Source organism: Suncus etruscus, chromosome 2 (genome assembly GCF_024139225.1).
Source record: "Suncus etruscus isolate mSunEtr1 chromosome 2, mSunEtr1.pri.cur, whole genome shotgun sequence".
NCBI lineage: Eukaryota > Metazoa > Chordata > Mammalia > Eulipotyphla > Soricidae > Suncus > Suncus etruscus.
Genome location: NC_064849.1, coordinates 43,361,022 through 43,388,707, shown reverse-complemented (window position 1 = coordinate 43,388,707; position 27,686 = coordinate 43,361,022). Strand labels below are relative to the sequence as shown.

Here is a 27,686-nt window from a genome sequence, read left to right as displayed (position 1 = left end):
AAAGGTGGGAATGTGGCACTGGTGAAGAGGGGTGTTATTTTATGATTGAAACACAACTATAAACATGTTTGTAATCATGGTGCTTAAATAAACATTTTATTTTTTAAAAAATATAAACATAACCCCCCCAAATAACCTATTTTGGAATTTTCTGTTTCTTCAATTTCCTCGAAGAAACCAAAAAGTTTGGTAGTAGATTCTCTTGAAAAGTTTGAAAAAAAATTGTTAGTAAAACTATGTGAGCCTGGGCTTTTGTTTTAGTGAAGAATTTTTATCACTGTTTTAATTTCCTCAATAGCAATAGTCTGTTCAGATTTGCAAGATCATCTTGATTCAACTTTGGAAGGTTATAAAAGTCCAAAAATTTATTCATTTCTTTTAGGTTCTCTTGTATTTGTGGCATAGAGTTTCTCAAAGTAGTTTCTGATTACACTTAAAATTTTTGTAGTATCTGTAGTGATTTCTAATTCTGTTTAAGTTTCTCTCTCTCCCTTTCATTGTGAGTTTTGCTAATGGTTTAAATATCATGTTTACATTTTCAAAGAACAACTCTAGCTTTTATTGATGTTTCAGATTTTTTCTTTGATTTCCAATTTATTAATTTCTGATCTAAGCTATATAATTTCCTTCTCCCTGTCTTTTTTGGTTCATTTTGTTAGCACTTTCTAGTTTTATAAGTGAGTCATTATATTATTTATATAGGACATTTCTTCCTTCCTGCTGCGTGCTTCCAAAGCTTTTGCTGTGTTACACAAATTCTGATATTAGTGTTTTTATTTTCATTTGTTTCCAAAATTTTTTTGATTTCCTCTTTGATATAATCTCTGATCAACTGGTTCTTCAGTAATAAACTGTTTAATTTCCAGGTGTTAAAGTTTTTATTCTGTGCATGCTTGTAATTCACTTACAATTTCATTACCTTATATCTGAGAAGGTATTTCATACAATTTCTATCTTCTTGATTTTATGAAGGTATGTTTTATGCACAAGTATGTGATCAATCCTAAAGCATGACCTGTGTGCATCAGAGAAGATTGTGTATCCAGTTTTCTAAGGATGAAGAGCCATGTATATGTATATATATTTATATATTTCATATTTTTGAAAGGATAAATAGAATAAAGTTGCCTAGAATATATGCATACATACATACATATATACAAATATATAAAACTTTCTTCCAATTAGGTCACTTTCTTCCATTTCTCCCTTCAGAGTTAGTATATACTTATTAGATTTCTACCTGTTTCACCTATCAAGGGCTGACTAAGTGGTGTTGAGGTCTCCCAAAGTTATTGTGTTCTATTGATGTTATCTTTCAGTTTTCTCAACAATTTCTAAGTATACTGCCGGCCCCTCATTGGGTGTCTATATGTTTAGGAGTGTAATTTTTTCTTCTTGTACATATTTCTCGATTAATGAAAATATCAATTTCTGTCCCTGATACATGTTAAGTCTGTGTCATCTGATATTAATATGGCCACTGCAGCTTTATAAAGGAAGTTGTTTGCTTGATTTGAATGTCCTCAAACCTTTGATTTTGAGTCTATGATCATTCTGACTATTCAGATGTATTTCTTGTAAACAGCAAAATGTTGGATTCAGCTTTTTGATCTTTTTTGACACTCTTTGTATTTTGGGGGGAGAATCACACCTGGTGGTACTCAGGGGTTACTCCTGGCTCTGTGCTCAGAAATCATTCCTGGCTGGCACAAGGGATCATATGGGATGCTGGGATTCAAACTACCATCCCTCCTGGATTGGCTGCTTGCAAGGCTAATTTCTTATTGTGGTGCTATCTCTCTGGCCCCATACTCTATATATCTTAACTCATGAATTTAGTACATTGCCACAGAGAGAGATAATTGTCATGGTATTACTGCCATCTTTCTGTAGAAGTTTTGTGTGTCTTTTGGTCTGTTGTCTTAGAGTAGACCTCTCAGTTCATCCTTTATGGCTGATTTTGAGTCTGTAAAGTTTCTGAGCAGTTCATTATCTATGAAGTTGTGCAGCCTTCCTTCAAATCTAAATGTGAGTATGGCTGGGTGAAGTACTCTTGATGATGTATTCCTTTCATTTCATTGAGTTTTGTCACTGTATCTTATCATTGTCTTCTGGCCTTGAGGGTTTCTTGTGACAGATCTGCTGTAGATTTTAAGGATGTGCCTTTGAATGTAACTTCTCTTTTTGATTTTATTCTATCCCTATCTGTAGGATTGATCAAAGTGACAAGGATGTGTCTTGAGGTGCTTTTCTTTGGATTTATTTTAGCCAATACTCTTTGATCATACCGACTTTACCTGCATGCACTCTATCTCTGAGCATTTCTCTGCATTGATGTTCTTCACTATTGATTCTTCATGGGTATTTTCTTCCTAGTTCTGAGACTCCAATGATTCTTATGTTAGTTCATTTGGGTTTATCAAATACTTCTATTTTCATCTGTTCTTTGAGTATTTTATCCATTGTCTAATCATTTTAAGGCTATTTTCCAATATGGAGTTGTTCTACATCTCATCTTCCAACTCACTGATTCTGTTTTCAGCTACCGTTACTTTGTTGGAGAGGCTTTCTAATGAGGTTTTCATTTCTTTTACCAAGTCTTTCAGTCCTGTTATTTCAGTTTGAATTTTTTTATTTATATTTTTATATTCTCTTGATTCTTATTTGTGGTTTGTTCAGTTCATTCCATGCTTTCTTTCAGTTCTATGACAATCTTTTTATTCTGTCTTTAAAGTCCTTATCTGAGAGACTATATGACCCTTTTCAGGTCATTAAGCTGCCATATTCATTCTCTATGCATGGTGGAGGACTATGTTATTTCACCCAAAATCACACGTCTAATGTGGTGTTTTCTTTTCCTATTTTTTGTTGTGGTTGTTGTTAATAATTTTTATTGTGACCAAAGTGAATTACATATCTTCCACAGTAATGGTTTAGGTACATAGTGGCATTGAATCTGGAGCATTTCTGCCACCAGTGTTGTCCTCCCCCCACCCCTGTTTCCAGCATGCATACCATATCCCCCTCTTTTGGCTTCTGGGATGCTACTATAAGTGGTCCCCACTGTATCAAACTTGTTGTAGATTGGGTATCGATTCTGTTGTCATTGGCTTTGGATTTGGTATTTAAGTCTGATCATTTTTTTTATTTCTATTCAATTTTCATACAATTGTTTGGTCTTGGTACCATCCATTTTTCCCCTCAACTTGATCTAAGAGCAGGTTGTCTTATTTCATCACCTAACGATAAGATGAAATCTTAAGACATGTCATCCTTTGATCTGTGCAAAAACCAAGATTGCTAACTACAGAAGACTGACTGTGACAACTATGACTGGGCAGAACTTATCCTGGGATCAATAGGAAAGACAGTAGCCTAGACTTTGTTTGGCCTACGATCTGCAAAACAACCAAGATCTCTAATTCCAGAAGTCTGACTGAGATAATTGCAATTGAGCAGAACTTCTGGAAACATAATGAAAGACTCTATCCTAAGGTTTCATCCTAGAATCAGTGCAAAAACCAAGACCACCAACTACAGTAGACTGATTAAAACAACAGTGATGGAACAGAACTTCTATAACCATAAAGAAAGACTTTATCCTAGGTTCCATCCTATGACCTGTGCAATACCAAGATCTCTAGTTATAGCGGCCTGATTTTATCATTCACGACTAAGCGGAAAGTTTCCAGACACCACAAACAGACCTAGGGGAGAGTAAAAAAACATGTATGGAGCCTGTAGTTATTCCCATGACAGTCTGCTTCAAGGGCAGAGTTACCCTATATCTCTTAGGCCAAGGGAATTCCCTTTCTATCTCCCTAATATTTACTGTGCCTATGCAAAAATAAAAAAGCACAAATATTTGTATTCTTCTTATTTCAGGGTCATGATTATTGTCAGGTTGTTGTCTGTATTGTGGTGATGCTTTTCAGTTTGTTGTTTTTTTTTTGTCATTGTAGTTTTGTTCTGTTTTGTTTGTCTGTTCTTTTTGTATTTTTTTGTCTTTTTGTTATGTTTTTCTTCTTTTTTCCCTTTCTTCTCTTAAATTGATATCTTCTCTAGATGAACTCCTCCCAATTTTTTGTTTTGTTTTTTGCTTTTATTGTTTTTTTTCTTTCCCTTCAAACAGAACCACATTACTTGAATCATCTTGTTCTGCCTCATAAATTGAGTGTGGTGTTTTTTTATATATTATGCTGGAGTTCATTGACCAGGAGAACTTCAGGGTGATGAAATGAAGCAGAGCAGCTGAGATCATATAGCTTTATCATTTGTGAATAGGGTCAGCTCACTTCTGTTGACATGCATTCCATGGCATCCACTCTTAGGGTGATGTAGGTCCTGGCAACATGTGGCATGTGTGTCTGGTCCCTTCCAGCAGGTTGGATGGCACTCATATTAAGGAGTGTTTTGCTTGCAGGGAGCAGACTCCACCCTTTGGGGACAGGGTCAGCTTACCTTGGGATCACTGACAAAATTTTGAGGTTGTCTAAGAAGCTCAAAAAATTGATAGCCAATAAAACACAGAGGATATGAGGGAAGAAATGTGAAACTGCAAATGAAATGATAGGACTAAAAAATTTGGTTGGTGAAACAAACAAACAAACAAAAAAAAAAACATCTCACTGAAAGCTTCTCAAGCAGTGTAACAGTAGCATAGGACAAAGTTAGTGAACTGAAGATGATATGCAGAAAACCTATAGACAATAGCAAGTGAATAAAAATGACAAAATAAATGAACAGCAGATAATAAAACTGGAATAAATTCAAGAGGAGCAACATATGAATCATCAGAATCTCAAATCATAGGAAGGCAACTCTGATGAAGAAAAACATTATGTATATTGAGGACATTAAAGAAATATTAAACACAGCATTGCAGAGAGGTTCTCAGAGCTGGAGAACATAAGTACCCATATCTAAGAGACCAAGAGGGTACCAACTAAAAAAATCCAAATAAAAATATTCCAAGACTTATTTAATCATAATGATAAAATATACAGAGGATATGAAACACAGAAAGATCAAAGAAATTGTCTACAAGAAAGTCTTGATAAGCTACACAGTAAGTTTATCATATGAGATCATATGAGCTCAAAGTCGATGATGGAATATATTTTAAAAAAAAGAAATAATCCCTCGATGCAATGAATGCCTTGCCAAAATATTTACCTAGACAATCATTCAAGTTTAAAGGAAGAATAAAGAATTTTAAAAATAGGGGGCCGGGCGGTGGCGCTAAAGGTAAGGTGCCTGCCTTGCCTGCGCTAACCTTGGACGGACCGCGGTTCGATCCCCCGGTGTCCCATATGGTCCCCCAAGCCAGGAGCAACTTCTGAGCACATAGCCAGGAGAAACCCCTGAGCGTTACCGGGTGTGGCCCAAAAACAAAAAAAAAAAAAAAGAATTTTAAAAATAAACAATAGTCCATAGACTTATACTATCTCTACTAGAAGAATTAAAGGGACTATTTCAAGACCAAAAAATCTCACAAACACACCAAATTTCTACAGAAAAAATGTAACAAAAGTCTATGAACATAATCTCACAAAATGACAACTACTTAGTTGTGCAAGAGACACAGTCGACAGGATGAATTTGAATGCAACCATCTGTTGCTTACAAGATACACCTTTGAATTGTAAGGGAAAACATAGACTCAAATATTAAAATGTGAAAAACAATATTTCAAGCAAATAGCTCCCTCAAAAGGTCAGTTGGCCATACTGGTATTAGACGACATCAACTTCATGTTAAAAAATTATGAAACAAAGAGGGTAATTTTTAGTCATTAAGGTTACAAACAGCAGGAAAACTCATATTTCTAATCATAGATGCACCTAACAAGGGACCTGCAAAATACATACAGCTATTGTATATCTGAAAGAAGATATTGATAAGACAAAACTAGTTGGTTTCAACATCATTATATCATAACTTGTTAGATGAACTATACTAAAACACTGCAAGAAAATACTAGATTTGAAGAAGAAAATGGAGTAAGGGAGCATTTACATGACTATTTATTCCCAAAAATCAGAGTACATGTTTTTTTTTTCAGTGCACACAGGACATTTTCCAGTGTAGATCAGATGTTGGATCAAAAAAGATAAAAAATGATATAATCTATATTTTAAGTCAAAATGCTGTGAAATACAATTTAACCACAAATAGAAATGGAGACATAACTCTAACACCTGGAAAATAAATAGCTGGCTACTGAACAACCAGCAGATCAGAGAGAAAATAAAAATATTCATAGAAACACACGAGAATAAGTATATGAACTATTAGAAATTATGGGGTACCACAAAACCAGTGTTAAAAGGAAAATTCATAACTATGCAAATATTCTATAAGAAGAAAGAACTTATATAAATAAGTGAATAGTTAAGGAAATGGGAAATAAGTGAATTAGCTAAGGAAATTGAAAAATGAACAATAAAGTGTCCAAATAGGGTACAAGGAAAGAAATATAGAACTTAGGGCAGAGATAAATTAATTGTACTCCATAAACAACAATACAAAATATGAACTAAACCAAGAGCTAAACCAAGAGCTTGTTATTGAGAAATAAACAAGATAGGTGAACCGCTACTAAGACTCAAGTAAAGAAGACCCTGCTTTACTAAATCAGAAATCAAAGAGGGTAACACAAAAGATACCACATAAATTCAAAAGATCATTAGAGATTACTCTGAAAATCTTTATGCCATGTAACAATAGAAACTAGAAGAAATTTTGGTCTATAAACTCACAAAGTTAAACCAATATGATTTAGAATACCCCCAAAGACCTATAACTATTGAGGAAATAGAACTGGTAATAAAAATATTACCTCAAAACAAAAGTCCAGTCCAGATAAATATGCTAGTGAGTTCTTACAAACCTTTCAAAAAAGACCTTCTGCATATCTTTCAAGCTATTTTAGAATAAGAAAATCTCAAATAGTTTCTATGAAGCAAATGATATCCTGATGCCTAAAACAGAAACAGAAACCCAACAGAATAACAGACCAATATTCCTAATGGAAATAAATGCAAAAATTGCCAACACAATAATAGCAAATCAAATCCAAATACTAACTGAAAAGTTCATACACCATTACCAAGTGGGATTCAGCAAAGATATGCAAGATGGTTTGACATACACAAATAAATCAATGTAATACATCTTTACAAGAAAAAATAATGTCTAGGGCAATATCACAGAGGCTAGGGTGTTTGAATTGCCTGGGGCTGACCCTGTTTTGATCTCTGGTAATTCATATGGTCCCCTGAGCCTGCCAGCAGTGGTTTCTGAGTACACAGCCAGAAATAACCCCTGATATCTGCTGGATGTGGGCTCAAATAATACATATATATATATATGTTAATATCAATTAATACAGAAAAACATTCAATAAGTTCCAACACTGATTAATGATAAGAAAATACTTAATAAAATGGAAATTAAAGAGACTTTTCTCAACATAATCAAAGTCATTAGCCAATAACAAACACAGTCAATGAGGATGAGGTTGCCCTCTCTCACCACTTGTATGTAATATAGTGTTAGAAGTGTTTGCCATAGACACTAGACAAGGTAGCTGGGGTAAAATAACTGAACATCATACATCCAATAAATGGCATATATCCAACAAAAAATACAATTTATAAAGGTTATATATATAATATATATTGAACACTGGTAAAACACTATAAGAAAATTGCAATCCTATTCAGAAAAAAATGTGGGGAGAAGAGATAAACAGGTACTTCCTCAAAGAAATTCAAATGGCCAAACAGCATATGAAAAATTCTCTTTATCATTAATCATCTGCGATATGCAAGTCAAAACAATTATGAAATATTACCTCAAACTACAAAAACTAACTCATCAAAAGGAACAAAAGCTATTAGTTTGGATGAGGATGTGGGAAAAAGGGACTCTTGTTCATTGCTTATGGTCCAGTCTTTTGGGAAAACAATATAAATAAAAGAAACTTGGAATCAAGCTTCTATATGCCCAAACAATTCTATTCCTTGTAATATACACCAAAAATCCCAAAAGCAAAATGCAGTAAAGATACCTGCACTCATATTTACTGCAGCTCTATAAACAATATTCAAGATATGAAAACAACCCAAATATTCATGAACAAACAGCTGGGTAAAGAAGCTATGGTCTATATTCACTATATAACACCACTAGTCTGGCCTTATTTGAATACACACTAGTAGTACTTTTTCTTTGCAGTTTTTATATCTTTCTCTCTTCTTTTGCTTCTTTGTTATCTCTAATGCTAAGAAATGTTTTTCTAAGCTAAGTGTTTAAAGTTAGAGTAGGATCCAACCAACCACAAAATAATGAAGAGAAAATGACTAATGCCTCTTTCTTATGATATCTTAGTTGCATAATTGTATTATTTACCTTAGGTTTTACAAGGAACATATTGGAATGGCCCCATAATTTCATCAAACTACTGGCAGCTACAGAAGTTGCATGATTTAAAATCCACCTCTTCACCAGCCCACAACAGTTCCTTATTTTTCTTACTTCCTTTACCAGCCCTTCTCATGTTTTGGTCTAAGACTAACATTGACACTGGAACAACGATTTCATCATCTTTGCAAGTTACGAGTCATCTAAATAAACCTGCTTTCTTAACAACAAACCCGTTTCTTTAATATTGAGCTTCAAATGAATCATGGATTTTATAACAATAACAATTCTTTTCCTTACAGGATAACAATATTTTATTTGACAATTAACTAGTAAAACATTGAAAATATCTCTGAATTAAATATTACATTGAATGCCTTTTTTATGTAGTATCTTGTAAAACACTGCACATCTATAAATTATAATTTAGCTGAAGCTTGCATTGCATCTGTAGGAAACCTTTGACTATGATGGATTTTAATTGAATCTTCTCATAATATTTTTACTCACCAAACTACAAATAGTATATAATAAATATATTCATTTTCCAGAATTGTCTCATCTTACTCTGTTGCTTTGAAGTTTTCAATAGAAACTAGAGTATAGGGACAAAGAGACAGTACAAGTTTGCCATGCTTGACTTTACTTGAGAACTGATATTCATCAGTAAACATGCCACCTATAGGTATGGAGTTAGAATTAGGAAGTAGCAATGACTACCCCTACCCTTGAGGGAGGTTTTCAACATAGAGGAGGTGGTGCTGAAAGATAATGAAGTGTTATCTATGAAAACCTATCAGTAGCATCACTGGGATTTGCAATGCAAAAACATATATAAAGTAACCAACCATAGAGACAGACTGGTAGGTGGGAGGCAATTGGATATGGGGAGCTGGTGGACAGAAGTAGATACTAGTAAAGAAATCTGTACTGAAACAATGTAAGCCTGAACCAAATCACGAAAAACGTTGTCATTTTACAGTGATTACATTTTTTTTTCTTAAGATGCTTGGTCTGCACATGGCCAACCCCAGTTCAAGGCCTGGCCTTATAGTTTCAGTAACTCCAAGCACTTCCAGTAATCCCAAAACAAAAAATCCCATTTAAGAAAAGTAACAGAAACAGGGAAATAGAGCATATGTTTATCATGCACACAAATAACAGGTTCGAATCCTTAGGTACACATGGTCCACTGAGCAATGATGGGTGCATCTCTAAGGCCCCTCATTCCATTGAAGTTACTCATGTATACAGGTCAGAGATCAGATTCAGCACCTCACTCATGCAAGGCATGTACTCGACCATTTGAACCACATCTTTGACCCAGAGAATGTTTGGTAGATTCTATATAACTATCATGTGGTGAGAGTTATATTATATATTATACATATTATATATATTAGTAGTGAGTATAAGAAATAGAATGCCTGTCTCAAATACAGGCAAGGGTTGTGGGAGATGGAGGTTATTGGTGGTGGGAAGGTTGCACTGGCGGGGGGGGGGGGTGTTCATTTTATAACTAAAACCCAACTACAAAGATATTTGTAATCATGTTGCTTACATAAATATATTAAAAAATAGAAATTTAAAAATGATTATGTTATCTATCTAATCTATTTATCTATTTTTGGGACTTGGGCCAAACCTAAAGTAAAACCAGGGTTTACTCCCAATGCTGTGCTTAGGGATCATCACTAAGTGATGAAGAATAATGAGTTGCCAGACATAGAACTCCACCAGCTGCATGAAAGATAAGCTCTATCTCTGTAGTCTAGGTTTTCAGTATTTGTGTGATGACTCACTAGTATACATGCAAGATTTTGGTTCACATCTAAATTTGATAGGTGTAACCTAAATTTTCTAGTATCTTAATATGAAAATTACTACTTTTATATTTTGGTATTGGAGAATTACACCTGAAAATAGTCAGGGCTTTTTTTCTGACTCTGTATACAGAGAACACTACTTATTATTCTTGGGGCATTATATATTGCTGAGAATTGAAAGTCAGTTGCATGAAAGGAAAGCACTTTAATCCCTGTACTATCTATCTGGTCCACAAATATGCACCTTTAAGTAAAAAGTTACTTACCACTATATTTGATGACACGAATTGTTGAATCTCCTTCACCAAATTTGGTGAGAGGAGTCAGTCGCACTTCGTAAGCCTCTGGTTTAATTAGTTCGGTCAAGTTATATGTAATTAATTCTCCCTTTTGAATGTTCCCATTTATTTTAATTTCTTGTTCCCACCAACGCTGCTGTCCAGCCTGAAAAAAAAGATATTTTAATCTACCTAGAATTGTAAGAGTTTCCTATTATGTTCTAAAAACATGGGAAGGAAAATTCTGAGATTTAAGAAAATGTACACTTAATTATGTGAACCCATTTTATTGAAGTCAAAGTTTCTCTAATATGCAACAGAACACAGAAGTTGTTTCCAGATAATTCTAAAATTATAACAGAATAAATACTGTGATAAAACAGTTTTAATATGTAATATAAAATTATAAAATTATAGTTATAATATTATAAAATTATATAGAATTATTTATATTATATTATATTTAATGTATTATAACATATTATTTATAATATTCAGAGTCAAAATTGTATAGAGGCCTCTCATAGAAAATTGAAGAGATGTAAAGTCTTAATTTTTGCTTAATATATTTTAACATGTTGGACTTTAGAATACTTGCAACTATATTATATTACTAAACATAAAGTCATCATATATTTAACAGTTGTCATAATATATTATTAGCACCAGGACATGAAATAGTAAGGCAAAATACCTAACTTCTCTATTAAAGAAACCATAAATGAATTTGTAGAATGAGTTAAAAATTTATAAAATATAAGTATAAAATATTACCATTTTAATAGAAAAAAGTAGGATGATATAGATAAGAAGTGAATATGAGGACTCTCAATTCAATACCTAAAAGACATTTCTGCAAGAAAGTAAAATAGGGGATGGCGCTATAGTACAGTGGTAGGGCATTTGCCTGGAATGCAGCTGACCGAGGACGGACCTTGGTTGATCCCCCAGCATCCTTGATGGTCCCCCAAGCCAGGAACGATTTCTGAACGCATAGTCAGGAGTAACCCCTGAGCATCATCAGGTATTCCCCCCCCACCCCCCGCACAAAAAAAAAAAAAAAAGAAAAGAAAAGAAAGTAAAATAGTTCTGGAAAATATGAGACAAGGAATTTACCACTGGATTTTGTAAGACTAAACTGAAAATATTGTAATGTGATACAGGAGTACTAGTGAATATGAAAGCCTAAATAGTTATATATCAAAAGAAATTTTGTGTTTCAAATGATTTCTATTTTTGAATATCACAATGCTCAGAAAATCTTCAGTTTCAAAATTGTTCAGTTATAGAAGATAATTTAAAAATAATTATAATTTTATATCTAAATTTCAAGATAGTATAAAGAATTAAAAATATGTCTTCTCTTCTTAAATAAAGTTAAAAACTAAAAATTATATAAGAAAAATATACCTAAATAAAACTGATTTAATCCTGTTCAAGTCAGGTTGTCTTGAATTTGGTTTAACTGTCTGAAAATCAATAAATTTAACATTAAGAATAAATCATTCTCTACATAACTTATTTGTTTTGGTAACATTATTGTACAAAGATGTTGGTCAGTTTAGGCATACAATATTACCAGACAATGCCATATACCCTTCCACTACAGTACACTAGATTTTTTCAGCCACTCCTCTCCTTCTTTGATAATTTCAATTCTGGTGAGACTAGTGGTTTTATTTTAGTGTCACTTTGTTTTGTTTTTATATATATCACATATGAGTGAAATCAAGTACCCGTCTTTCTCCCTTTTTTGTGGGGCAGATATTAATAATTGGGAGAGTCCCAGGCATGCTCTGTGTGTTTGAGAGCTAGTTCTGACTGATCTCTTAACAATCAGGTAAGGCAGTTCATTGCGAGATACTGCAGTTGCCATGTTGTATATATCCTTCAGTACTGGGCATTATCTGGGCCACAAAAGTTTGCTTGAGATCTCAAAAACCGCACTTAGTAGTGCTTAGGGACCTTCGGGGTTGCCTCTCGTGATACTCAGAGAACCTTGTCGTGCTAGAGATCACACTGAGCAGCATTCTGGGCATGACACTTAACCTCTGTAACCCCAGTATTATGGCTTCAATCCTAGCTACCCTATATGGTCCTCTTTGCACAGAAACACAGAACCAGGAGTAAACCCTGGAGACAGAGCTAGAAGTAAGTCTGAACATCATGAGTATTGACCTCACCCCAAAATAAAAACGCAAAACTGTACAGAAAATAAATGTAAAAAACTGGACAGACTTTGACTCCAGTTTACTTCTGATCTATGAACAGCAGTAAACTTTATTAATTAGATAATATGAAACAGAAATATATAGCAAAATAAACTGATATTTATTAGAACTATTTCCATTAGAGAGTTTTCATAATGATCAGAATCATATGAAGAACTTTTTTCCTTTAACCTCTGTGCATGTATTGTATTCATGTGATAACCAACCAACAAAGAAAGAAAAGGTAGTAAAAGGAATAAAAAATTCTGAAAGAAAAACAAATCAAGTTACAGTAATTTTCAGATGATATAATTATCTTTGTAGAAAATCTAAAAGAAGCAAATTAAACCGAACAAACAAACAAAAAGACAAATAAAACTCAAATCTCAGCTGTTACTAATCAGAAATTCAAGCAAAGTTGTAATGAACAAGAAATCAACAGTTTCCTAAACCTATCATTAATAAAAATAGCAGAGTTTTAACAAAAAACACACAGAGATGGAGAGATAGTTCAGTGGTTAAGCCTCTTGCATTTCGCTGACTGGTTCAAATGCATGGCACTGCATATGATTTTTCAGGAACCATAAGGAGACACTTCTGAGCACAGAGTTAAGAATAATACCTAAGCACTACTGGACATGATCCATAAAAGAAGGTAATAATAATAATAATAATAATAATATAATGTATTAGCAATAAGGCATTATTATCATCTATAAGAAACAATATCATTAGCAATACCACTCCCAAACTATAAAATATATACAAGTATATAGAACTCAAATACATGTAAAATAGTTATATAAGAAAAGTTATAAAATGTGTTAAAATAAATGGAACTAATTTAATGGAGAGATGCTCATGAATCATAGTTATATTATGTTTATAGATGAGAAGACTCTCTTATCAAGATACCAGTTCTTTCCAATTTGATTTTTATGCAATTTTAATGAAAATCTCAGGAATTTATATTGAGATATTGACATAAAAATTTATATAGAAGAAAAAGTTCCCAGGAATTAACATAATATGAAGGATATAAATGAAGGCAAAGAATGCTGGCACAATTCCACTTCAACATCTACTTAAAACTATAGTAATCCAGATAGTGTAATATTGGTAAATGAATGTACCATATAGATAAAATTAATTGAACTGAGAGTCAAAAATAAATTATATGCAAATTAATTTCTATTAAAGGAATCAAGATGATCTGTTGGAACAGTGACCATATTTTCATAAAATATATTAAACCACTGGTCAGACCTATGAAGAACATTGATTATAATGAACACTTTACATGCTACAGAATTAAACTCAAATGATGACAGATATAAGCTTAAAGCAGAAAATTACAAACCTCTAGAAAATAACATGAAATGAACTCTAGATAAAGATGCTGTTATGAGAGACTTTCTAAATATGAGCCTTGTTAGCAAAAAACAATCTATAAGATAAATTATCTACAAGACAAAATTATTTTTTTTATTTTTAAACAGCAGTTTATTCTAGTATACCACAAGTAGAACAAATACAAACTGCACATAATATTCTAGTTGACAAAATTATTTAAATTAAATTTCATACTTTACAAAAACACATACTAAGAAAATATACATATAAGATAAAATTTTCGAGAAAATATTTTCTAATACACATTTTATTTTATTGTATTTTTGCCACAGCATGCATGAACTTTAGGGGAACTCAACCCACCAGATGTATCCCCAGATTTTCCTGAGGGGGAGAAGTGAAATAACTCCCACGGGTTTCCTCAAAAGGCTCGCTGTGGATGCCCTTTCCCCGTGCGTGGGTAGTTGAGGAATTCCCAAAGAGAAAAATCTATGCTTGGTATTACATTTTCTGTCATTATTTGGCTATCTCTCCTTTGTAAAATCTCAAGCATCAACTTCTATATCTACACCAAAATAAGGACATCAAAATAAAATGAATCAATCAATAAATATATATGTGGAAAAATGATTATTTTGTGCTTTTTTTTCCAGGACCAAACAAATTTATGATCACTGATAGTAAGCTAGACAAAGAGGGGACCACCTACACTAGCAGCCCGGGGGGTGCTGGTGGGGGATATGGGTTGCAGAAAGGGAACGGGGAAGGGGAGAGGACAAATTTGGTGGTGGGTATTCCCCTGATTTAATGTTAATATGTACCTAAAATACTAATGTGAAAGATATGTAAGCCACTATGATCAAAATAAAAATTAAAAAATCTCAGGCAAAATTATGGCCTCTATCAAATAATTTGGCTCAGAAATGCCAGCACCAAAGATTACTATGAGAACTCCTTTTCTGGATAATATTTAGCACCTAAAAGTAAAGAGAATATTTTTACTCTTTTTCAAATATGTTCTTGCAGCTTCAGTTTCTACTAATCAAGGGCGTTACAGATCCTGGGCTATTGACTCTTCTCAGAAAAACGGAACCACAATTTAGGGGATTTGGCTCCTTCCTTTACTTGGCCTCTAAAACAATAGAGCCCAGCTCAGCGAAGACCCTGTTCCTAGATATTTTCTACTTCCTATTAATCCCTGATTTTACATTTGAAGTAAGCTTGCAAAGAGCAGCCTTGAGTTATAACCTTCTCCTTTGTAACTCAGAATCCCTATGCCTCACACCCATAGCTCAAGTATTGTTTACTGTTAAACTTTGTTTTGCGATTATAAACATTCCTCTTGTTACCTAAGACTGTTTTTTCCCATTATAACGCCTCCTGCTTAAAGATTAAACTTGTTGCATTCCTGCCAGAAGATGTGTTGAACCCACATACTCTGTGTGTGGTTTCATTATTTCATATTTCACATTTGGCTGCTTTTGCATCCTTTCTCCTCTCATGAAGGATTTTGTCCCTACTAGAGTGCTAAGATGCAAGCACTTGCAGTATTTTAGGGAAACTTTATACCATACTACATAACAACCACTCTGCATGAAGAGAGACATATAAAATTTAAATGCATGATAATACGCAAGAGAAACCAACAAGGTAAACTTATTTATAATATAATCCTAATAGCATAGTATCTGGTTTAAGGAAAACTATGGAAATGACAAAAGCACTGATTTTCAGGTACTGGGAAAGGGAAATATGGAGACAATTATGACAATATTCTAATGACAGAAAACTAGTCTGTATAATAACATAACATAAAATAACATATAATTACATAACATAATTCATGCAATTACACTTTCTTTTCAAACACCTAAAATGCACAATACCAAGATTGTGCACCAGTGTAAATCAAGAATCTTGATTAATAATGTGTCATTGTAATTGCATTAATTGTAACAATTGTACTCAAGGGCCTGGAGAGATAGCACAGCAGTGTTTGCCTTGCAAGCAGCCGATCCAGGACCAAAGGTGGTTGGTTCGAATCCCGGTGTCCCATATGGTCCCCCGTGCCTGCCAGGAGCTATTTCTGAGCAGACAGCCAGGAGTCACCCCTGAGCAACGCCGGGTGTGGCCCAAAAAACAAAACAAAACAAAAAACCAAAACAAACAAACAAACAATTGTACTCAAGTGGTGTTGATATGGTAGTGGTCTTGCCTGCCTGGGGCACTGATATTTGAATAATCATTATACTTTCTGCTCATTTATTGCTATAAACCTAAAAGTACTCTAAAATAATAAAGTATATTAACTATGTTTGACACTTTGGCAACTTTCTGTTCTTTACATACATTTAATTATGTTTATCAAATCACAAGTACAAACTGTGTTTGACAAATTTTATATATCAATTTTATGTTGTCTTTATTCATAAACCTTTTGTGTTTATTTGATTATTTTTTAAAATTTAATTCACTTTATTTAAAGAGCATAATCACAGAACTGACATATGTGATAATAATTTTTTCCAGATAAGTAAGAAATAAATTGTAATATTGAGAAAGAAAAGAAAGATGGAAGAGAAATAAAAGAGCACAGTAAGAAGCAAATTTGTGAAAATATTGTGTCTCCAATAAGGTAATTATGTTACTATCAGAGTGTTTAGTAAACTCTCATTACTAGATTTTCTAGCTTATTTTTAACTGAGTTGGTAATATTACTGTATCAACTATATAGTGTGCTATATACACACTATGTACATTATTTTTTATCAACTATATAGCTATAAATACTCTTACTTGGGCATGGGTGTTTTGATAATGATAGTTCTTTAGAAATGTACTTTGATATGTGCTTTAGGACACTAACAATATTATTCACTTTTACTTTGATTATGAAACCCTTGATGTCATCTACTGTTGAACTACGATTTTAAATTTTAATTCTTGACTGAGATTGTGATCGTATGAGAACTAGAGTAACTTGGGTAGTATTTTCAATTACCTTTCTTGAGTTTTTATTTCCCTTAGAGTTTACCTAATAGTAATCAAACAAACACATTTATGTATATTTATATATAGATATATATGTATATAATGTAACTATGCATAGATTTATTTATATTCTTGTTTGAAGACTGGTTGACATAATTAAATATCTTAGTTCTCTGAAGAGGAATATTTATATTTCTGAAGATGAAAGTATTAAATAAGTGATATTAGCACAAAACTAGACAAACTACAAATAAAATCAATTTTTTTAGAAGTCTATTCTTGATTTTGTGTGGTTGCTTACATAAAAGAGAGGAAATTATATTCTGTTTAATTGTTTATGTATATGGAAAAAACATTATTGTGATTTCTCATATATCTTAGAACAGTAAGTTTGAGTCAAATACTTAAAAGGTAAAAACTAACATAATTTAAAAATATTAAAAAAATTAACACATTTTGTGGTAATTCATTTCTTAAGTAGCTCAGAAAAGCACAATGAATAAAGATATCTGATAAATTAGACAATCTTTAACTTAAAAATAAATTTAAAATATTTGTACAACAATCTCATCAGTGATTCCTATTTAGCAGAGAGAATAAAAACAGAAATTGAAAAAGAAATTTAAATCATATTCATTTTTATAAAGTGTAGTAAAGCTTCCTTGTCCAAATAACAAAAACAATAGCAAAATGAGCTCAATAGGAATAGGTGTTTTATAGAATAAAAATAATTAATTGTAAAGAATATGTCTCAGAAATGGAAAAAATGTGCTAAATATATTGCTCATTATCAGATAAATAACTTACACAAGGAGATATAATACAAGGCATAAGGCATATGCTTAATGTGCATGGGTTCTTGGTTTCATCCCTAACACCAATAGTTTCTCATTAGCACTATCACGTGTGGCATTGGTGATGGTGATGTCTATAAGCACCACAGGCCTTTGGGATTCAAATGTTTACTTTGGATAGCTAAGACTCAAGGAGAGAGCACCAGCTTCACCAAGTACCACTTGAAAACTGTCCACATAAATAACTTTAATATATGTTATAGAGACAAAATAATAATTCTATACATCTCAAGAGTAAGAGTGGAGTGGACTATACTTACCTACAAATTAACCAGTTAGTTCTCAACAGTGTAATGAATATTACACTAAAAAAGACTTACTACTAAATTACACTGAAGACTTACTATAAAATAAAGTAAAAACAATGATTCACTACTGAGTCATGATATAGCCCAAAGCAGAAGCTCTATGCTTGCATTGATTTCCCCAAGTTACTCAAAGATGATCAAGTGTCCAGTTAGATTTCTCACATACTTTGATTTTATATCAACATTTGAGGGGCTCAGAGCTTAAAAAAAAATTTTCTTTTTAATAATTGGAAGTATCTATACCAATTCAAGTACTGTCCAAGAGGGAGAGTTTATATTTATTATAATGGACATTGAACAGAAATTTTTTAAATATAATTTTTATTTTAATCATAGTGGTCTACATATCATTGACAATAATATTTTAGGTACATATTAATATAAAATCAGGGGAATTCCCATCACTGAATTGTCCTCCCTCCACCTCCGTTCCCGTCCTACCTCCCATTTCCTCCTCCCTCACACCTGGGGCTGCCAGAATAAGTGGTCCCCTCTGTGCCTAGCTAACTACTTAGTGGTCCTACACCTGAACAGAACTTTTTAACTCTAGAGAGTAATACACTCTCTTAATGCTAAGGATATTTTCTATGCAAATGTCCTTGAAATATAAGTAGAATAAATATAGAGTGCTTCTGCAAAAGTATTACATAAAAATGCAAGCGATCTACTGAGAACAATCTTCTAAAAATTTAGCCTGGATAAATATGTAAATTGGTACAAGTCTGGAAAGCAATTTTGCCAATAAAAACAATATTACACAACAAAACAGGAATACTCGTGCTATAGAAGGCAGAGAAATTAATCAAGTATCTGAACTGAGATATAGTAATAAAATTTTCATGAAATATAACGAAGTAGAGGATGAAAAGAGAACTGAAGTTATTACATCAACATATTTAAGTCTCACCAACTAATATTTAGACAAAATTTATCTTAATCTGATATATTTAAAACAAGTACAAATATATTTTTGAATAGGGATACACAAACATAGTAGAGTATGAAGAAATGCAAAGTGTTCAAGAGATTAGTTAGAATAATGTCAAGAAAATATGCCATTTTAAGTAAGAAACAAATAGATTAATTTGTTTCTTTTAGGTAGTAGATACATAATAATTCTATTACTTTTGTATATGCTTTAAATATATTTTCTCTTGTTTTCTTGTTTGTTTTGTTTTGTTTTGGGGTCACACACATAGACTCTCAGTGGCTGTAAACTCAGAAATTACTCCTAACAGGTTCTGGAAACATATAGGATACCTGGGATTCAACCCCAGTCCACACTAAAACAACCTTACTCTCTGTACTACTCTTGGACACTTCTTCTTGGTTTTGAAAGAGAATATTGGAAAATAACCATTAGATGTGTAAATTCTTACATGACTCTTTTCTCAACTCTACAGATATTCTTTGATTTATTGTTTTCTACATCTATATCTGTGAGGACTTAATTCTCATTTCAGATTTCCATATTTCTGTGTCATTGCTTAACATGTTTTTTTTTTCCTAGACTCTCCAATCAAGCTTCACAGATGTGGGCTGGCATGGGAGTTATATCATTTCAAAAATTTCAAGTCTTGGGACTGAAAGGATAGCACAGTCAGTAGGGCATTTGCATTGCATGTTGCTGGCCCACGTTCGATCTTCAATATCCTCAACATATGGTCTCCTGAGCACTACAAGGAATATGATCCATGAGCATAGACTTAGGAGTAACCCCTGAGCACTGTCAGAAGTGTCCCAAAAGCAAAAACAACAACAAAAATATCAAGTCTGACTTAACCAAAAGCTATTTTAAGAAATTTTAGAAATACACTTTTCAGAAAGGTTATAAAATAGTTTTCAGGGAACAAAGTAATAGTAGAGAACGAAGTGATGGTAGTTTGCCTTGCAGGAGACAGACCTAAGATAGATCCGGGTCCAATTCTGAGGATCCCATATGGTCCCTAGAGCCTGCTAGAAGCGATTTCTGAGTGCAGAGGCAGTAGTAGCCCCTAGCACATCCAGGTGTGGCCCCAACCCCCCCAAAAAAGATATTAAAACAGCGTTTTCTTAATGAAATTTGCATGCATACCATAGTAGTACTAAGGCCAAATAAAGTAAATTTGGTAGTCAAGTCAGTATTGTTAGAGTACCTCATTTTCTAATAGTTATAATTTAATTAATAACTAAAACAAAAATAACTAAAGCAAAAAAAATTACTTTGTTGTAGACAAAGTGATTTACAGCAAAATCAGACAAAAAAATCCTCTAATCGCTCTAAGTCTTCACTGTGTACCAGACATTATATTAGTATGATTTTGTACTTATTGCTACAATTATTTTAATTATAATTATATTTATTATATTTCAGTAGTTTATTATCTAATTCACCACAACTGCTGGTAAAAACCAAGGCTAGTTTAATTTTAAAATTGAGAGCATAGAGGATAAAGAGAGTTAATGTAGCTGTGATAAGGCTGTCTTGCTAACAAAGGCTGTGATGTCCGATTGTGTACAAATGATTATTGATCGTTTTTTTTGCTTCTTCAGAATTTATCATTACCTTCATGGCATTTATTAGTGTTATTTATATTGGACATGCTGTATTCATGATACAGTATTCTTTGGCATATGAATTATAAGTCATAAATAAGTTGTTACTACTATTTATAGCACATTTTAAACTATTCTTTTGATAAAATATCTTATGAGTTTAAATTTCAACATACGATATGTAAGAAACTGGTCTCCGAGGAATTTAGCAAGAAATACAACTTAGTGATGACCATCTACAAACACTAAATTTGTGTACAGTAGTAAAACTGGACATAAAATCTTATGCTACTGAAAGAATTTAAGAATACATAGTTGACTTTATATACTATAAAATTTTTATCAGATTAATATATAAAATATAAAATAATAATATATGTGGAATTTTTATTATTTTAGGTTTTATATTTTTGGATTATTTGATGAGATAATAACTAAATTCTCTTGTTTCAGAAAAATACATATTTTTAAGAAATTATTGTAACCATAATGAAATTCAGAAAAGCATATGCAGAATAATTTGACACCTCATTATTATTTGAAGATACAAAAACTTAATCCAAACATACTTTGGATGCTAATATAAGTTTAATATCAGTAAATAATTTAAAAACATCCCAGGGATGTTTATAACTCATTTATGGATTTTGAGAAAAATAAAAAACATTTGTGTAATGATTCTCAGGGACAAAATAGAAGAGTACGGGAGGGTCCAGCTTCTGACATGAAGCTCACCACAGGGGATCATTTAGTGCAGTCACAGAAATAATTACACTGAGAACTATCATAACAAAATGTGATTGAATGAGGGAAGTAGAAAGCCTGTCTAGAGTACAGGCCTGTGTGAGGTGGGGAGGAAGGACACTTGGGATATTGGTCATGGGAATCTTGCACTGGTGAAGGATTTTTTTTTGTGTATATATAAATATATATATATATATATATATATATATACACAAAAAAAAGAAAAGAAAAGATAAGGCCTCCCAATTCTTACCACAGGCTGTTTCTTTACACTGACTGTATAGAAAGAGAAAGTACAGTAAATGCACCCCATATACACCTCAACCCAGGCCCTTTGCCTGGTCTGTATTGTGAATTGGGGGACCAAAAAAAAAAAAATCCCAAGGGAATACTGTAGGTATTCTGTTGTTCTAATGAAAGTTATATTCAAAAAGTGCTAGATGACAAATAATTGTTACTAATGACAAATGGAGGCATGTATTGCTTCATATACACATTTTAAATCAGTAACTTTTTAAAAATATATATTTCAGTTGAAAAACCTATTAAACATTTCCTATTGTAGTCTCAGTAAAGCAAGAAATATAGAAAATCAAATAACTAAATGCAATGTGCACACATACAAAAGGAAAATGCAATATTAATTCACTATTTGGTTGTACTACTACAAAACCCTTAAAGAACATAGTACATTAACTACAGATACAAATAACAATTTCAGAACTTACTCATAAGATACTGATATGTAAATAAAACATTGGGATTTAACATTTCATTTGTTCAAAAATTCTCCATTTAAAAAGAGTCTCCAGTTAGCTTCTTTCCCTGAAATATATTTTCCTTTCATCTTATTATTGGGGTAGTTTCAAAGCCTAAAATTCCCTACATGAGGCATTTCATAATGCCTCATTAAAAATGTTAATAATAATTAATAATGTTAAAAATAATGAGTAAATGTTCCTATTTACCTCAGAGTAAAAAACTACTACAGGATTCAGGAAGCAAAATTTTATTATTTAATCTTATATTGTAAAAAAAAAAGATATATATATATATATATATATATATATATATATATATATATATATATAACTATTTACACCTGAAGTCTGTCATGCCTTTGGAATGTAAATAAAAGAAAAAAACTGTTATTTTTCTTTCTTTTAGATAGAAACCCCACTATAATGCAAACCACTGAAAGTTACTTGACAAATAGGAACATTTTGAAGAAAATAAAGCAGGTCAAGCTACCACAGAATCATATATATATATATATATGTATATATATGTATATATGTGTGTGTACACATATGTGTGTATGTATAAATATATAGTGTGTTTATTACATTTAATTTAATATAAACTAATAAAAGACATTGCTATCTTAATTTTATGTTACATTTTTTGCAGGTCTCCCCTAGTGGTATTCTGGGACCCAGAGTTTCTTCCAATGGTCCTTGGCAAACACAGTCAGCAACTCAATTTAATGCCTAAAGACGCAATATTGTTTGAACCCTGCAATGCCAGAAATACCTCAAGGGTAACACCTAGTAGTTCTTTGGAAACTCTGGGGCTATATCAAGCTATTCCCAGGGACTAACTGGCTGTAGAAATCAACCAAATCACATGACAGATGTCTTCTCTCCAGCCTCATTCATGCTTAGGAAAATTTAATATATGTATTCCAGTTACACCTCTCATTACTTTATACATTCAATTTGGCATTGAGTTTTAGGCAGGGAATAAAATGAAATTTTAAATTACTCATAATCAGTAAATATTTTGGAAAGTGCAGTGCTTCTAATGTTTTTTAAGTAGACTCCAAGTTTATTAAAATTTCATGAACTGACAGATTAATAGATTGGTCAACAGCTTATTATCACCATCTTAATATAAAAATGAATGATAATTATACTCAAAGACAATAGAGCTGAGAACCGGGAAGACTAATCCACTTTAGAAAGTTTGCCACATTAGGCCGGTGAGGTGATGCTAGAGGTAAGGTGTCTGCTTTGCAAGCACTAGCCAAGGAAGGACCACGGTTGGATCCCCCGGCGTCTCATATGGTCCCCCAAGCCAGGGTAAATTTCTGACCGCTTAGCCAGGAGTAACCCCTGAGCATCAAACGGGTGTGTCCCCACAATAAAGAAAGAAAGTTTGCCACAAAGAATGAGGGAGAGCAAATAAGGCAAAGAAGAGACCACTATGACAATAATAGTGGGGAAAAATGACTCTGAAAAAGTTCCAAGTGCTGAAAGGAGGTAAAGTGATGTATGCATGAAACCCCTCCAATAACCGTATTACAAACCAATCTCTAAAAGGGATAAAAGGAAAAGAGAGAGGGTGAAAGTAAGAGAAAAAAAATCTCCAATATAGGTAAGCAGTGGGAAGACAGAGGAAGGCAGGTGGTAGGACTGCAGGGAGCAAACTGGAGACATTGATATGTAAATTTGTAACTGTACCTCATGGCTATTCAAAATAAATTGAAAAAAAATCACCACCCTAACTTATACTAGTGTTCCTTAACTAATTTTCCCCGTTGAGGCCTTGCTTACTGAAATGGATTTGGTGCAGAGAGAAAAATTTGGGATTATTGACAGACCCCATCTACAAGTAAATCTTTAATTTTGACTAAGTTTAGGAGATTATGATGAAGGATTATGAATATCTTCTCATTACTCTTAGAAGTTAGAAATAATCTTGTTCTACAATAATCTTGCTCATTATGCCAGTTTTAATACTTTTGTTTATATATTGCTAAAATAATTTATAAAAAACAGTACATTATGAACAGTTACAGCTTAGTAAACACAAAGTGTGCAGTAAATTATCTAAGATATCTTAATGTATAAAAATGAAATTGACTTATAGATGCAGATAAAGTTCAAATGGACTTTAAAGCATTGTTTTTTTTGTTTTTTGTTTTTTTTTTTGGTTTTTGGTTTTTTGGGTCACACCCGGCATGCTCAGGGGTTACTCCTGGCTGTCTGCTCAGAAATAGCTCCCGGCAGGCACGGGGGACCATATGGGACACCGGGATTCGAACCAACCACCTTTGGTCCTGGATTGGCTGCTTGCAAGGCAAACGCCGCTGTGCTATCTCTCCGGGCCCTAAAGCATTGTTTTAATAGCATATATAACAAATATTTTAATAACCTAATAATATATGAAGATAAACATACAATAACATGGTCTAATAGATACATTAATAATAGCATATTTTTTCATTTATTTATTTTCCTTCCAGTAGAGACTATTTTTACAAAATTAATTCTTATGAATTAGAATAATTTTTCAACAATGAATATAGATTTTATATATTTTGTTCATTATGTTAATGACTTTTCAAATACAGTATTTGTTTTGCATATACAAACATTTAATAGTTAGTCTGCTCTGAATTCTTGGGTAGTTTGTATTATTTTTCTTTTCTTTTTTTTTTTTTTTTTTGGTTTTTGGTTTTTGGGTCACACCCGGCAGTGCTCAGAGGTCACTCCTGGCTCCATGCTCAGAAATTGCTCCTGGCAGGCTTGGGGAATCATATGGGATGCCAGCATTCAAACCAATGACCTTCTGCATGAAAGGCAAACGCCTTACCTCCATGCTATCCCTCCAGCTCCGTATTATTTTTCTTAATTGAGTTATGTTTAAATATAAGTTAAATAGATTTTCTTAAAAGCTAACAAAGCTTTTGACAGATTGATTTATGTCTAGTCTCTCAATAAATTGTATCAACATCCAATGCAGAAAAATTCAAGTTTTCTCCTGAGATCGTGAGCAACAGCCACATTTTTTTTATTGCATTTCCATTGTCATAAACTTGACAGGTCATTGTCAAGTACACAATGTCTTTCAATATATATCATGTTGAAGTGTTAAAGGATTCTTTAGGAAGTATGTAGGGAATACTGAATAAGTCAGAGTTCAGAGAATGCAGCTGTGCTACAAACAGATTGATAAAAAATTTATACAAAGCAGACTGTAATATAGATGACAACAAAATATACTATATTGCAGTAGCCTACAATCTAGATGCTCACTTTATATAGATGCTCACAACTATATTTGATAAAGACAATCAACAATGGAGTTCATATATGTAACAAAAATAAGTCAAGTGAAAGATAGTTTGGAATTAGGAGTTACAACGAAGTAGTTTTTCGGCAAATATTTTGTTGTAATCTTTGTACTTATATTTGTTAAAAATTCTGTTACCAAACACTAAAATATTTTGTTTGACATATATACCTATATTTTAACATAAGTAAAATATTATTTTATGTTATTTTAATATACAATTTTATAATAAGCAAAATATTAAATGTCACTTTTTAGGTATATCACTATATTTTAGGTTTGTAATCTAGTTCGTAATAATAATTCATCATTAAGTTTTTATGTAGTTACTCAGAAGATTTTATAACAACATGGATGATGTATAATGTAATAGAAGACAAAATCAATCACTTTTGGATTATATTTTTAATGATAGTGTCAGGATAAGTACAAACTCTGAAAGCTGTGTAAATCATGTTAAAAAGATTCCAAATACCAATAGTGAAGGAAAGACAGTTAAGATTTCTGATTTAGAAAATACAATGAACTTAATAAGGAGAATAATATAATTTTGTGGGTTTGGTTCATGTTTTGATTAAATATTGACTCCAGACTAAATTTAAAATTTTATTGATATGTGAACTTTAAAATGTGTCTAAATTTATATTCCTGTGGGGATAATTTTGGTCAAAATCTTGAATAAAGTTACCCAGATCTGGCATGTTTAAAAAAAAAAAGAAAACTAAAAGCAAACACTGTAATTAAGTGTAGCAGAAATCTATTTAGAGATTATATAAAAGAAGAACAATTGTATTGGGCTCTAAATATATTTCAATAATATGCTTAGTATGAAGGATGCCTGTATTTTATTCCTGGTAGCACATGGTTCCCTGAGCACCAACAAAGGTAACACTCAAGCACTGAGCTAGAAGTATGATAGACCACCACCAGAAACTCAAAAGCAAAATAGAGGGCCAGGGCAGTGGCACAGGGCAAAAGGCATCTGCCTAGGTCTGTCTAGGCCAGACCACAGTTCAATCTTCCCATGTCCCTTATAATCCCCAAAACCAGGAGAAATTTCTAAGCACATAGTCAGGAGTGTCAATGGGTGTGGCCCCAAAACCAAAAAAAAAAAAAAAAAACAAACAAAAAAACAAAATAGAAATAAAATTGTCTAACTATATTCAGGATGTTAAGTATTACAATGTAGTTCCAGGGAGAACATGCAAAGGCTTAAACTAAATGTCTAATATGTCAGACCCTGAGACTGATGACTGGAAACACATGTAACCCTAAACACAGCAGGTAGAGTTCTGGTGAGCATCAGTACTACCTGACCGTAGCAACATATCACTGAGCAATAACTCATTCAACTTGCATAAATAAAACCCCAAATATTACTGAAATTGGCCCCTGGGTCTCTTCAGCATTACTTGGAAATGTCATATAATAAAACAAATTTAAGTTAAGAAATAAGGTTGATGGGGGTTGTTCTTTGCATGACTGAAATCCAACCACAATAATGTTTGTAATCAAGGTATTTAAATAAAATATTAAAAAAAAAAAGAAATACGGTTGCATTGAACCGACATAGTAATTTAGATAGAAAAGTCATTTTGACAATATATATTCAAGCATGAAATGTTTTTTCAATTCTTAATGTCTTCTTTGCTTTTTGTTTTTAAGGGCTCTGAAGTTTGGTATAGGCCTCTCACTTCTTTAGTTAAGTTAGGTCTTAGATACCTGATCTTTGGATTTTATTTAAAAGACATGGAAACTTTGGGGCCAGAGAGATAGTAGGGCGTTTGCCTTGCATGCAGCCGACCCAGGACAGATGGTGATTCAAATCCTGGCATCCCATATGGTCTCCAGAGCTAGCCAGAAGTGATTTCTGAGCAGAGTCAAGAGTAACTCCTGGGCGCTACCGGGTGTGTGTGACCCAAAAACCAAAAACCAAACCAAAACAAACAAACAAACAAAAGGCATGTAAACTTAGATCTCTCTCTTTTCCTCTCTCTCTTTTGATTCATTACTTATAGATAGGAATGGAACTAATTTTTGTGTATTGACTTTTTAGATGGCCACTTTACTATTTGGTTTA

The 27,686-nt window shown here is 32.7% G+C and overlaps 1 protein-coding gene and 1 non-coding gene across 2 annotated transcripts in view; one reads left to right on the top strand and one right to left on the bottom strand.

Moving 5' to 3' along the window:
• Nucleotides 1-27,686, bottom strand: part of MDGA2 (MAM domain containing glycosylphosphatidylinositol anchor 2) — a 140,312-nt gene that overhangs the window by 32,875 nt on the left and 79,751 nt on the right. Inside the window, exon 4 of the mRNA XM_049768946.1 lies at nucleotides 10,523-10,700. Coding sequence (XP_049624903.1) covers nucleotides 10,523-10,700 — 178 coding nt within the window. The remainder of the gene's footprint in view (nucleotides 1-10,522; nucleotides 10,701-27,686) is intronic.
• On the top strand, nucleotides 21,766-21,897 carry LOC126002590 (small nucleolar RNA SNORA51). Its single transcript, XR_007493275.1, has one exon. It is a non-coding gene; the product is annotated as a small nucleolar RNA SNORA51 (small nucleolar RNA).